The following is a 14,567-nucleotide window of genomic DNA, read 5'->3' as shown; positions in this document are numbered from 1 at the left end:
CAGACTACTCCTCTTGCATCATTATCTTCTGTATATAATCAAATCTATTGGCAACATCAACAAGATGGATTTTCACCATAAGACACAGGAAAGAAATGAAAAAGGGCAAACTGGATCCCCATCAATGGTTTGTGTCAAGACATCTTTATTTTATAGCCACTAACAAACCAAAGCTAGAGGGCTCATGTCAATAAATTAAGCTGGACTTTTAAGTAAAGCATCTGCTAATTAATCAAAAATAATGGTTTCACCAGTGGATCCAAAGATGAGGTTGTCCCCTTCTCTTGTTAACCTTTCTCCCTACATTGTGCCTATATATTGCAGAGATCTCAGAAAAATCAATAACGTAAGTTCTATGATGTGAAACACTAGATGCCATAAGAGTGAGTTGAAGTCTTAATATTTTGTGGCTTCTGTTGGTTTATGGCACATTCATTCTTACCGTAATAGTTTGTGGCACACCTGTTTTGAATCTATGTAGGTGTCTGCACAAATAATAATCTTTACACTAAAAGCCTACTTGGTGTGGAAAAAGCATGTTTTGAGAGTATTTTCTGGAAGTTAGCACTCACTTTTCTGTAACTTTTGGAGTGTTCTTCTCTTCACCCCTGGCAAATGGTCCCTCAGAAGCCTCCTTCATGAAAGTAACTAATATCTCTGCATCCACCCCAGAGTCTGGCTTTCCCAGAAGTTTCAGAATAGACGCATGAAGCCGGAAGTAAACCTAGGAAAACAAAACACAATCCATTAAATCAGTAGAGAGCTCAGAATTCTGAAACTAGTTCCCAGAAGTAGGCCCTGCTCTGCAAAAATTTCTGAGATTTGCAGAGCAAGTTATTTGCTGTCACATGTACCTCATCAGGACATTTCCTGTCTATCCAAGTCAAGTAAATGGCACAAGTTCTCAAAACAAAAAGGTGCTCCCTCCAGGCAATGGAATGAAGCAATGAGGACAGACACTGGAGGAGGTCACTGGATACATACTACAGCCAATGTACTTAACAAGCTGCACCATGGATGCAGAGGGTCTGTAACTATGACATCAGCCCATGGGCTCATGCCTTGTCTTTGAGCGAGGGGATGGATTTCACCCCAACCACCTACACTTCAACCTCAAATTTGGACTTATGAATTTTATGTGGGTAAAGCTAATTTGACTCTTATTAAATAAGTGATAAACAGTAGCATTATCTGATATCAGTATCATACCTATAAACTGGCTTTATAATGCAAGCATTTAGGAATTCCATTTGATTCCTGGTTTTTGTCTTGAATATATTTCCATTTGTAACGTACAATGCACATCTATTGCCACTATGCTAATAATAATGATTATTGTTATTTCAACTAACTGGAGAAAACAAAATATAAACCTTCTACGTTTTAAAAAACAGAAAATGGTGTCTACTGGTTAAACTATCATGTGTGTCAACATTTTCAGCACACTTAAAACATGGTAAAAGCTGTTAAATTCTGATTCAGTTTAACTAGTAGACCTGGCACCAAGCTTTTGTGCGTGTTTTCCCATTTTACCTCTAATGCCTCCATGGCCAGTTCTGGTGGGTTATGGTAGTGAATCTTCTTTGGATACCTGGCAGCTTCCTCATGGAGGTAGTGACCTGCCTGTTTGTAATGAAACAGATACATAACAGGAGACTGCTTTTGCTTCTCTGCAATCTTTCCCAGCATATAGTGAATAAGCCACTCCTCTTCATCTCCATCTCCCTCACAGCGAGATGCCGAAGTAAAGCAGAGTTTGGCTGTCTCCAACATGCTGTCTCGACGCTCTTCCATCTGCAATGGGACAAGATGCTGAAAACACGAGTTCACCCTTAGCTGGGATGAACAATGTTGAAATTTATTCTACTGCATATGAAAGTTCACAAAAGCAATAGGTTATTTAAAAATCCTTTGGATTTAATGGCAGAGCATACAAAATGTATCCAACTACCCAAATGGCTTCTGAAAACTCAAAATGTGATGCATATGAATCTGTGTTTCATTCAATTAAATGTCTTCTTACATTAATGACTGAAATAAAGCAGTAAGAAAAAAAATGTATAAACGTAAAACACTTGTGGAGAAATTAACAGACAGTGATTCTGTTTCTTTTCCATCATTGTAAGCAATTCTCTCAACACATTTTATTTTAAAAAAAGAATTAGGGATATTTACCTAACTCTGCAACTAACAGTCTGCTAGAACACAGGCCATCAAAATTCACAAGAAAATACCAACTATCATAAAATGTAAGAATCTGCAAGGCAGCAGTATTGATTTTTACTAAACAAAACAAAACAGCATAAATTAAGGTTAGCCTTCCCCAGGCTGAACTAAAAAATATTTAAAAATACGACAGCATCTTAAATACTGTCTGGGAAAGTACTGTTTTATATTACCGAGTTTCAATATAATGTTAAATATTAATTACAAACTTCTTGAACAGAAAATATTCTTGAAACCCATCTACCCCCTTTTACATAATTCATTTAAGGAGAATCTCCTTGATTATGGTTTGGAATACAACACTGGTTTTGTGTTTGTTTTTAAACAGATATATCCCTGAAACAGAGAATCACGCTGTTCTAACTCACCTTTTGTTACACCAAAAGCTTAGCCTTTTCAAAGGTTTATACCTTTATAACACATTCATTTTAGAAAGAAGAGTGAAGCCATTTTAAATAAATATTCTGGTTTGGTGCATGGAAACTTAAATTGAATGGTCTGTAGCCACATTATAACTCTGTTACAAATCGTAACTATTGTCCACTCAATTCCTTAATAAGTATAGGTTTACAAGACAGTAATGAGTATGTCTTTATTGTGAATGACTTGGGACTGTAATAACTTGAGGCTTCAAGGTAATTAATTAGGGAGTTCTTAGGCATAATTACCAAGTAATCTTTAGAGATGTAATAAACACACTGTTACATGGCAGTCCACAATAAACCTTGTATGGTTACCATGTAACTAAGAGCAGTAACATAGTCAAGAGCCTTCGTTTCTTACGTGTGTAAAGTTCTGCACACTTCTATGGTGGTACTACATATATAAATACAGAATTGGAAGGTGGTCAATATTCATACTTAGGAACACTCAAAACTAAGAAGGGTGAAAATGTAATTTAATCTCCTCCCATTAACATTTGGGATGCTAACACCCAAAAAAGGGAGAGTAGAGGTGCTAGTAAAATTACTCTAATATCAGCATCATGATGTCCCATAGTTCTTATCTCTCAATAACTACAACAAAATTTGTATGTGGACAAATAAAAATATGAATCTTTCTAACTACCAAATTGCAAATAAATGAATAACTAATTCTGGCACTGTTCTATCAGAGAATTAATGTCAATCAGGCACAATTTTGCTGGGAAAAAGCCCTGGATTTCTTTCCCTTTCCACAGTGATCACTTTCCCAAATTATCATTAGAAGAAGCAAGAAATCTAAAAACAGGATCCGAAAGACCGATTTGGTGTAATTACCTGGGTTAGGTGTCTGACTTTTCACCATTAGTTTTAATATTTCCTGAATAAACAGGAATTGAGAAGTTGAGATCCTGAATATGCTGAGATACTTTTCATAGCATCCACTAAAAAGCAGCAAGAACCTGGATGAGTAAATTTGACCATATGTTTATTTTGTTTTCCTGGGAGGCACAGAGATTCACTGTAGTTATCCTTCATGAATTCAAATCAACTCAGTGCATTTCACACAAACATGTTTGTTTAGAGATGCTATTTCAGTAGATCATCTGCTGCTATGGAATATGGCTGCTGACAGCCACCACTTTGTTTATAATCCAAATGATCAACAGCTCATATAACGTTTGTTTTGCTTCATGGGAACACCCTTGTTGACTTCTGATTGTTTTATTGCAAGACAAAACAATAAATTCAAACCGTTGGGGCAAGTTTGCGCTAGAAAATGCTTTCTATATATAAAGGCAAATTGCAAAGCAAAAATTTAAGCCCGGATTTATCTGCTAAGCTCCTCACTAACCAAGTTGTGGGAGGCATCCAACGTACAAACATTATAATTAACCTTTTAGATATTCTTTCCCCACCTTAGTGGAACCCTATTACCTCCTCTTGATTCACTGAAGACATGCCAAAATGCATCATTCTGTGACATCACAAATACCATGGACTGCATTGAGACATCTGGGATAGCTTCCATGAACCAAGATCTACCAAGAGGGCTGGACATTGCTCTGTGTTGAACATCCCTCAGAGCTTCCTTAATAGGGGCATTCAACACAGAAATTCAACTCAAGTTTTTATTTATTTTTTTGCAGTTCACCTAACTCAGGATGAGAGTCTCAAAAAACAAGAATGACTAAGCCTCTTGAGATGCGTGTTCTCTGAACATGGGGTCCTCCCAAGACTCATGTTTTCCAAATAGAATTTTCAGCTCCTTTTGTGCCTAGCTCAAGAAGTGTTGTAGAAAATGATTCACTACCTTGAGTTAACTGAGAATTTTATTTTCACACATCTAGCACTGTGTGATCACAAAAAGGTATTTTTAAAATTTTGACAATATAAAAGATTAGAAAATAACCAATTAACTTTCAGTGCAGCTAAGTCAAAATCTTTTATCAGGCAGTCCTAACTCTTTCCTGCTTTCAGGACGCAAACACCTTCCACTTCCCAGCATTACTTTAATGGATCTCTTCAAAAACTCAAGTAATGGCCATTTTGTCTTTATCTGCAGGGATACTGGCTGAAACAATGGTCTTTAAGACAGTGCCTCATTTCTTAAGTTGATTAATTCATACCTCATTCCACATGTAAAACCACTAAGATTTAGAAAAAGATATGCCTCTGAACAAACTACATGGAAAAGCATGTAGGAGAGATTCAAAACAAACTCTGATTAGCTTGGGTTGTATGCCTCTTATTGTAGGCTTCCAAACATGAGAGTCTGAACACACTAAGTGATTCTATGATTTTCAAATCTTCCCAGTGACATACGGTGCTCAAGAGACAAGTATTCTTTATACTGAACCACTTCAAGGTGCTCATCTTATTAACTGAGAAGCCATCTAACTTTCAGTTAGAAAGCCATATATCCCTACATGATTCCTGATGCTTAAAGTTATCTAAAAGAAAGTATCTCTCTGTTTCCAGAGATTGTGATTTATCTCCACTTCTACCTTGATATAACGCTGTCCTCAGGAGCCAAAAAATCTTAGCGTGTTATAGGTGAAACCGTTATACTGAACTTGCTTTGATCCACCAGAGTGCGCAGGCCCCACCCCCCCGAGCACTGCTTTACCGCGTTATATCCAAATTTGTGTTATATCGGGTCACGTTATATCGAGGTAGAGGTGTACTTTTCTGCAACTGGATATTTTAAGACCTTGTTTTCCATTCAGCTCATATAAGAAAGTTCATTTTAATTCCCCACAGTGGTTCACACCAGTATTGTTTCTTTGAGTTTCCTTTTCCACATTTTCTCTGGCACATTCTTTAGTTACCTTTGCTGAAAAAGTAATTATGGTTTAACTTCAGGCTGAGGAACAGGGATAACTTTCTAGGATTCAGAGCACATTTTCACAGAACCTTTGTAGGAGGGAAGAGAGCCTTCGAGAAGGCAGGAGGAGAAAGCAGTTCTCATTGCACCTTCTCTTCCATTCATATACTGGGGAACTTCAGATTTTCATGAGTATTTAACAGCTCACAGACCAGAGACAATTCATCATATTTTTAGAAAGAAAAGAAAAAAAAATCCATTCCTTCACTGTAATCTGATACTTGAGAGTAAGGATGGAAGAGAAACATAACAATCAGAAAGAGGGAAATACAACATTGTCTATATTTAGTGACCCAAGTTTATAAAGATTAAAATTGCTTTTCCCACTTGGATCAGCAGAAAATTTCACAATCAAGATAATTTATGCATGGCTGTTGGTCAGGGGTCAATTATCATGTAAATTACTTCCTTGAAAATGCTATTGAGATGTTTGTCATTTAACAATTTTGATCGTGAGCTTAAGTAAATAACTCAAATGTAACAAAAAGAGAACCTTCATTATGACAAGAGAAATGATGCTGTGTGGACACAAATGTGAGCTGCCCAATTTTCTGCTCTTTTGACTATTTAAAAAAAAAATCATCTTATTCTGAAGTAATTTGTATGAAGTTTACTAACAGGGAAAGTAAATGTACTGTAGATACTTGCAGTTCATTACAAATTCGTAAGTATTTGGTTTTTTTTCCTGCTGGTTCTGCCATTTTTGAGCGATCTTTGGAGGAAGAGTCTAAGTAGGCCCAAACCTCAGACAGACTAATTCTGAGAAGAAACTAACAAAATTTCAAAAAGTGCTCACGCTGGCAATTTACATGTTTATTTTCACTGGGCTGGGTGGATGCTGTGACTAGCAATGCTGCTAAGTCATCATTCAGTGTAGCAATTCCACACCAATAGTACTGAATGCTTTAATCAGAAAGATTATAAGGTTTAAATGAGCATTTCAAAGTTCACACAGCTCTAACTTAGACCCCCACCTGCTGCACAACTTCAGGGGGAAGTTCTAACTTCCACTGCTTAAGCTGTCGGGATGCAAAAGAGTGTAGGGCATAGGAAATGGTGCCATATTCTATCCAGAGAGAGAGATTGGAGCTGTCAATCTCCAGGGCTCGTTTAAAGCAGTTGAGGACAGGAGTAGAGTGCTTCCAAATGGGGCCATCACTCTTCAGCTCATTGGAGTTCAACTTGTCCTGAATTCGACTTGCTCTAGCCAGCGCCATGCCAGCCCAAGAATCAAACCTATGCAAGAAAGAACAAACACAGCAAATAAACTACTCGCCGCAAAGCATTTTGAATCATGAGTGTGATGATTCCTTTTACTATTTCTCCAGATGTTTCCTTCTTACATCACAGGCGTCTCCAAAACATTATTCCTGCTGCACATCCTCCCATGGAGGTGGCATTGAGAGACACCGTACACATCTAATCCTTACTGCTCTCAAAACTAATTGAAAATACTTCCCTATCCCCATTTTGTGTTTCAACAGAATGAGGAACCTGGTATAGAATTGTATGAAACACAAAAATGGGTAAAATGGATAAAATGTGTATATTGATTTTGAAAACTTCCATTTTCTAGCTAACCCAATATTGTCCTAAACATCCATCATCATAGAAAACGGAAACCAAATAATAGAACAACTGGTGTCTTTTCATTTGAATTCGGTATGTCCAAGTTTGAACAGTTCCATTCTTCTCTCAGAAACCATGCTGTCCTATCAAAACAATGTGGTGCCCTTTCATCCTAGCCTCTAAACATTATCAACTCTTGTCCAACAGAAAGCCCCACATTCACAACAACATTCTGGATGGCAGGACTGGATGGCTCTCGGGTCTTTACTATCATTATGCTTTTTTGATGGAAACATGACTTAGTAGGAAACAAAAAATCTCCCTTCAGGAAAATCTTGATGTACAGATGTTGATTGGCTTATGCAAGCGTTCCATTGTGGAACGCCTTGCGTAACTTGAATTTTGCGTAAGTCAGAAACGTATCTCTGACTATTATGAAAAAAAACCCAAACTCCTATTTCTAGCTTAGGGAACTTTTTCCCTAAGTGTGAATTTGCATAAGTCGGGTCTTGCGTAATCCAGGGAGCGTCTGTATGTGTAGCGGGGCGGTACTCTGCTCCAGCTCAGAAAGGGTTAAAACCCAGCCCTTGGAGGGGGCTGGAAGCCAATCAGAGAAGGCTGGGAGGCAACCAATCAGGGCTTGCCAAGCCAGTATAAAAGAGGGCAGACCAGAAGGGGTAGTCAGTCTCTCTCCAGCCTTGGGGACAGAGATGGACCTGGCTCCCAGATAGAGAAAAGGGTACCTTGGACAGCACAGTGCTGGGGAAGGGCAGGAGGAGCTAGGGAAGCTCCAGCCTGGCAGAGGCAGTGGTGAGCTGGAGCCGGTTTGCACTGGTTTGCGGGAACCAGTTGTTAAATTTAGAAGCCCGTGCAGGACAACCAGTAGTTAAAGGGCTTCTAAATTTAACAACCGGTAAGTTGAAGTGACCCAGGAGTAGCTGGGGGGGAACAGGAGGAGTGGCTGCTCCCCCTGAGCACATTATCCAAAAGTGGGGCCTTAGGCGCCGACCCCGTGGATGCTCCAGCTCCCGCTCCCTGCCCCATCCCCAGCTCACCTCCGCTCCGCCTCCTCCCCTGAGCACTCCCCTCGCTTCTCCCCCTCCCCCCTGCTTCCCGCACGGGAAGCCTGGGAGGGTGGAGAAGCAGGGCAGTGGCTTCGCGTTCAGGCCCAGGGAGGCGGAGACGAAGCGGAGGTGAGCTGAGGCAGGGGGCCGCCCGTGCCACAGCAGGTAACTGGCGGGGGGGGAGCACGTAGGGGAACCGCTCCCCGCCCCAGCTCACCTCCGCTCTGCCTCCGCCTCCCTGGGCCTGAGCGCGAAGCCACCACTTGTTTCTCAGCCCTCCCAGGCTTCCTGTGCGAACAGCTGGTTTGCGGGAAGCAGAGGGGGTGGGGGCGCTGCGAGCTCAGCCTGACCCGGTGCTCCAGGCGCTGCGCGGCGGTGGCGTGGCCCAGCTCCAGCCGAGCAGCACAGCTGTAGCACTACCAGCCACCTCCAGGCAGCGTGGTAAGGGGGCAGGGGTTGGATAGAGGGCAGGGGAGTTTGGGGGGGTGGCTGGGGTCAGGGCGGAGAACACAGGGGTTGAATGGGGGCAAGGGTCTCGGGGGAGAAGTCGGGGCGGGGGGGTTTGGATGGGGTGGTGGGAGGAAGTCAGGGGCAGAAATTCCAGGGGTGGTCAGGGGACAGGGAGATGGGGTGGTTGGATGGAGCAGGGGTGAGAGGGCAATCAGGAAGGAGATGGGGGGGTGGATGGGGCAGCAGGGGGCAGTCGGGGGCAGAGAAGGGGGGTGGATGGGGCGGGGTCCCGGGGGAGGCAAGGAACACGGGGGGTTGGATGGGGCAGGAGTCCTGGGGGGAAGGGGCAGGCCACAACCCCCTTGTGGGGTGAGGATGGAACCAGTTGTTAAGATTTTGGCAGCTCCTCACTGGGCAGAGGCCTTGCTTTCAGGGCCAGAGGAGGTACTAGGGCTGTGGGGAAGCAGCCAGAGAAGGAAGATGCAGCAGGTCCAACCCCCTTGCCAATGATGAGTGGCCATTTCAGACAAGTTTGCCCCTGAGGGAAGGGGCTAGATGAAGACTGGCAGTGGGTCACTGAGGCGAGGTGGGCTTTAGGGATTGGGGTTCCCTAGGGAGGGGAGGACCCCTGAGTCTGGGGGCACTGCTGCGGGGCAGTACCCCTGAGAAGGGACACCGTGGGCCGGGAGGGACGCAGGGCCTGAAGTACAGTGGTAGAGATTGAAAGGAAGTAGGTACTGGTAGGGAGACTCAGCCAGCAAGACATGCTCCGGAGCTGAAGAGCCAATTCCTGAGTTAACCAGCAGGAGGCGCCGCAGCGGTGAGTGCATACCGTGCTACAGTATGGTAAAAGCTACCTTGCGATGAAATACCTCAAGATTCAGCACTATGCTTGTAAGTAAGGTTAAGATTTTGTCACAGTTATTTTAGTAAAAGTCACGGACAGGTCACAGACAAACAAAAATTCATGAAAACCTGTAACCTGTCCGTGACTTTTACTAAAAATCACCAGCAGGAGGGGATAGATAGCCCCTGCTGCTGTGGGGGGCAAAGCTCCAGCCCTGACTGCCGGGAGTGGGACTGACAGGCCTGGGTGCTGCGGGGAGGACAGCTCCAGCCCCAGCCTGCAGCTGCTGCAGAGAGGACTGAAGCTGAAGAAGTCATAGAGGTCCATCAAACTCAGGGAATCCGTGACCTCCGTGACTAAATTGTATCCTTACTTATAAGTGACAGTAAATTCAAGGGGATTATCTACATTCGATGAACCTAAATTGCTAAACCATTTTAGCAATGGTATGGAGCTTCCACTTTTTACTGTGATTCTAGCACCAGATGGTTAATCATATTTATAATACTTTTAAGTTTCTGCTTACCAACATTGACTTAAAACTTCACTCCATGCCAGATTACAAGGTGATCTGAAGATTCACATTCCATGGGGTTTTAAAAATTTGATATTTTGAAAAGATAACGTGAAAATACTATGTTGCTATATAAGGTATTCCTTGCTGGATAATTAATTGTAACAAATTAATGGCAGCCTGTGGAGCAGAATTTTAAAGTGACACTCTCAAATGCTGACAGGACTTTACCCCTCCCCCTCCAAAAAAAATCATCATTTTGTATTAAAATGTTCTTGCAGTTTTATCATAAGCCACCGAATCAAGATTTCAACACTTGAAAAATCCTAGTTCCTAGACTGGAAGACTCAACCATGACCAGCCTATGATGCTGGGTTTGTTTTGATTGCAGCTTTACACATATAACTTTGTATAAGGCTTTGTTATATGACTGAATTTAACAATATTTTTGCTCTTCAGAATAGGTTTTTGTCAACTTCAATCCCTTTGCCATCTCATTAGAAGGAAGCTGGTAGGAAAAGCCAAATTTGCTTGTCCTAGGTTTATTGATTGGCATTTTAAGATTATTGCAGCTCACTTTTTGCAGGAATTTTAAAATAGAAAATACAATTTTTTAAAATGAGGGACTGTGAAGCTTATTCACTTTAGAAAGTATCCCTTTGAGATGGTGAAGACTGAAAAGGCAGACGAGAAATATTTCTGAGTTTAACTAGTGGCAGGGGCGGCTCTAGACATTTCGCTGCCCCATCCATGGCGTCATGCCGCGGGGGGCGCTCTGCCGGTCCCGCGGCTCCGGTGGGCCTCCCGCAGGCGTGCCTGCAGAGGGTCCGCTGGTCCCGCGGCTTCGGTGGAGCCGCGGGACCAGCGGACCCTCCGCAGCCATGCCGCCGAAGGCACCCTGCCTGCCGCCCTCCCGGCGACCGTCAGAACGCCCCCCGAGGCATGCCGCCCCAAGCATGCGCTTGGCGTGCTGGGGCCTGGAGCCGCCCCTGACTAGTGGTCATCAGAACAATACAGCTCTGTCCATTTTGACCTATTTTAGAATACCTCTCTGCCAGCAAATCTAAATAAACTTAAAAAACCCAGCCCAAGCAGCTAATCCATTGAGAGATGGTATGTGTTTGTCTTATGCAGTTAATCACTGACATCGCTTCCATTTCTCACTGCCTGTAAACCTACCCCAGGGAAAACAATGAGCAAAAGAGAAAAGAAAGTCAAGTCAGTTATCATACCTCTTGCTCTTCCTGATTATAATTCAATTTCCCCCACTCTCTGAATTCTGGTCATTTCAGAAACCAAAAGGAAAATATCAAATAACTGATAATTAATAACAGGGTTTTTTCCCCAAAATGCTCCTTAAGATACAACTTACTTCTAATAATAAACACCAGAAAATGTTATTACTTTCCAAATAGAACAAAACCTCTGATTTGTCCCTCATTTCAGCACTGATGAATTGAAGGGAATGAACAACACTGACCTGTTTGGACAAATACAGATGTCATGCATGTAGAATTTAATGGCCTTAGATTGCTCTTTATTTTTGAAGTGGTAGTCTGCCAGGAGGTAGTACAGCTCAGTTACCACTGGAGGAGAGTAGTCTGCACCCTCAGGGAGAGATGGTACCTGAAAACAGAAAACCTTAGATGACTCAGGAGCATATTTTAAAATAGCTCTGTATATACTACACCTCTACCTCGATATAACGCTGTCCTCGGGAGCCAAAAAAAATCTTACCATGTCATAGGTGAAACCTTTAACTTGCTTTGATCCGGAGTGCGCAGCCCCGCCCCCCAAGCACTGCTTTACCGCGTTATATCCGAATTTGTGTTATATCGGGTTGCGTTATATCGAGGTAGAGGTGTACTTCCACACATCCCTAAATCTACCATATTAATCTCCATTGCACCAGTTCCTTGTAAAACTACAAGCTTTGGAAAGGCCATTCTAACCCAATTAAAATGTGATTTTTGTGAGCATCAAATGTCAAATCAGACACTACCCAACAATCCCTTACTGTGAAAATGAAACAATATACCATTTCCTTCCCTTGAAGTTTTTTAAACAATTAACTGTACCTTGCTGAAGGTTCCTTCAATATAGCCAGAGACATCATCTAGGCTTAACATAGGCTTATCTGTTCGAGGAACAATCGTAGCAATCTTCTTCAGAAGGTTGGCCAGATCAGCAGACACAGTGCTCGTTTTGTAGCTATCAAACTCAGGGAGGGTTTTGGGCTTAAAATATTCAAACATGAATAACGCATCTTCCCACATCAGATCCACCTTCAGGGAAGGGGGTGGGGGAAAGAGAGAAAGAAATTATCTCAAAAAGTCAAGAGCTAGGGAAATTTTTTAATAGAATAGAATAAAACAAAACATTACATCAGCTAAAAACCAGTGCAACCTTTCCAGAATGGAAGATCCAAAGGCATTATTAAGATACAATGTTCAGCACAGTGATTGCAGGCTAAGGCTCTCGACTGTAACTTAACAAATGTTTTTAATAAGGATAGCTTTACTTACTTGGAAGAGTTGGAAAGTCTGCTTAGACCTCCCTGGGAAACAGGAGATTTGGAGACTGACATGGAGGGTGTGAGAAGAGATAGAAAGAAAGAACTACATTTGCTATAGATTTTGAAACTCAAATCCAGGTAACAGAGAAGGAAAATTCTAGGAGTGTCCCCAGCAATTACAGAGTTGGATGCATTTTCAAATCAAAGAGTATAATAGCCAGTCACACACTTGTCTCATCACCTTTTTCCTTCATTTTTTTTTTAATGTTCAGGTGTTTGTAGTTTTCCTATCTTAAGCTAATTGAGTCATGCTTCCCCTATTGCTCCTGCAACACTGGAATCTGCTTTTCTGAAGACAGGGTGAAATCATAGCCCCGATGATTACTTACTTCAGTGGGGCCAGGATTTCACCCAGAGTTTCCCACCTTTTTTAGACAAGAAGTGCCATTTCCAGCAGGAGGGATTCTATTCTCCCACATTCTTTTTTTTTCTTTGCCTTTCCCATTCATCTCCTCCTCCTTTTTATTAGTCGTACAAAACAATCTATCTGAGATGCTTCGTTTGGGATTCTAGCATATTATACATATGAGACGAGGTAAGGTTGAGAAGAATTCACAGACTATGAGCAAGAAAATACAGCTATCACTCAGCAGACTGCACTGCAAAATTCTTAACAGGCTCGTTATATTATGGTGTCAGAGGCACTAACCAATTAAGTGTTTCTTGGGTAAAATCCAGACACAGGAGGCAGTTTCATGACCATCTGTTTTTTTGGTAAATGCAAAGTTATCCAGAGTCTAACAATGAGTGAAATGTCTTCTGGAGATTCCTCATACCTCTGCTTCTCCCAAACTGAATTTTGTAAGTTTTAATAATCAGTACTAACCAATATTTTCCATCAGAGCTTTGGCAAGATAAAAAATTTAATATTTTACCAGCATCACTTTAAACTGCATTTTCCATATTCATTAACTGTAAGATCAGGTGTTTGGTGTTTTAGGTTTTTGGGGGGGGTTTGTATCATGGGTAAAAGCTACAATTGCCTTTATATCCAACATCTAGTCCTCTTGTTCCATACTTATTTTAGGGATCCAGGGAGTTTTTTCATTATTTCTACCATACATAAAGGAAATGAATCTCAGGTCTGGAAAAAAGGTCCTAGTACTTATGACTCCTTCCCATTAATTCAGCTCAATATATTGACACTGGAGAAAACCATGTTCTTCAGCTTTCTAAGGTGTTACACTAAAGGTAACTTGTGCTTATCTTACCTGCTGCACAGAATGCTCTTCCAGGTACCTTGCTTTGCTCTTTTTGCTCGGGAAGCTGTACAAACAGTAAAAACACTGCTCCAGGGCTGTCTCCAGTTCCTCTTTGTAGGGATGAGTATCTTCCGAGGTAGACACTGCAAGTTCTTTTTGCAGTACCCACACCTAGAACATCACAAGCATCATAAGACAAACAAGGTCTGATAACTGAATTTCACATTAAATTAAATGCTTCCTATTTTTATTTTCCTAAATGTGGCACTCAGATACTACGGCAAGGAATGCAGTATAAGAGCCTATATATAACAGAACATGCACAAAACAAGTTTACTGTTTCTTTATTACTCACATCCAAATATTCTCCACATCTCTGCATGCTCATCACTTTTGTAATATGTCCATTTCCATTACACTGTAACCTAATACCATTCTTTTACCTTCTGTATTTGTGATACTTATGTTCTCTTCCAGTTTCATTTACTGAAGACAGTATCTCAACTTGACGTTCCCAACTTCTAAAGTCATTGAAAAGCTCTCTCATTACCCTCTGCATATTTAGGTGGTTTACTCTAATTAACGCATTACATTTTACCAGCCCTGATATTCAGGAAGAATATCACCAACAAAGACACAGAAAAATGAGAAAGAAGGGGCCCCAGTTCAGAGGATGCGGAGGAATACCTGGGATAATTAATGAAATTCAGGCAAAAAAAAGGAAGGGAGTTGTCTTGCACAGTAACTCCTCCTTTTCAACTATACTATTTTAACTACATATGTAGGATACCATGAGCTATTTATACACTAG

At 41.6% G+C, this 14,567-nt stretch overlaps 1 protein-coding gene across 5 annotated transcripts in view; it reads right to left on the bottom strand.

Moving 5' to 3' along the window:
- Positions 1-14,567, bottom strand: part of CABIN1 (calcineurin binding protein 1) — a 233,314-nt gene that overhangs the window by 180,548 nt on the left and 38,199 nt on the right. For all 5 annotated transcript variants that reach the window (XR_005589496.1, XM_039504802.1, XM_039504805.1 and 2 more), the window contains exons 20-25: positions 13,766-13,927; positions 12,058-12,264; positions 11,460-11,605; positions 6,510-6,771; positions 1,534-1,794; positions 573-724 (exon numbers count right to left, since the gene is read on the bottom strand). Coding sequence is in view for 4 of the 5 variants with exons in the window: in XM_039504802.1 (XP_039360736.1) it covers positions 573-724; positions 1,534-1,794; positions 6,510-6,771; positions 11,460-11,605; positions 12,058-12,264; positions 13,766-13,927 (1,190 nt within the window). In the remaining variant the exon portion in view is untranslated. The remainder of the gene's footprint in view (positions 1-572; positions 725-1,533; positions 1,795-6,509; positions 6,772-11,459; positions 11,606-12,057; positions 12,265-13,765; positions 13,928-14,567) is intronic.

Source organism: Mauremys reevesii, linkage group 18 (genome assembly GCF_016161935.1).
Source record: "Mauremys reevesii isolate NIE-2019 linkage group 18, ASM1616193v1, whole genome shotgun sequence".
NCBI classification, from domain to species: Eukaryota; Metazoa; Chordata; order Testudines; family Geoemydidae; genus Mauremys; species Mauremys reevesii.
The sequence above is the reverse complement of the archived record's forward strand: the minus strand, read 5'-3'. Positions and strand labels throughout refer to the sequence as shown.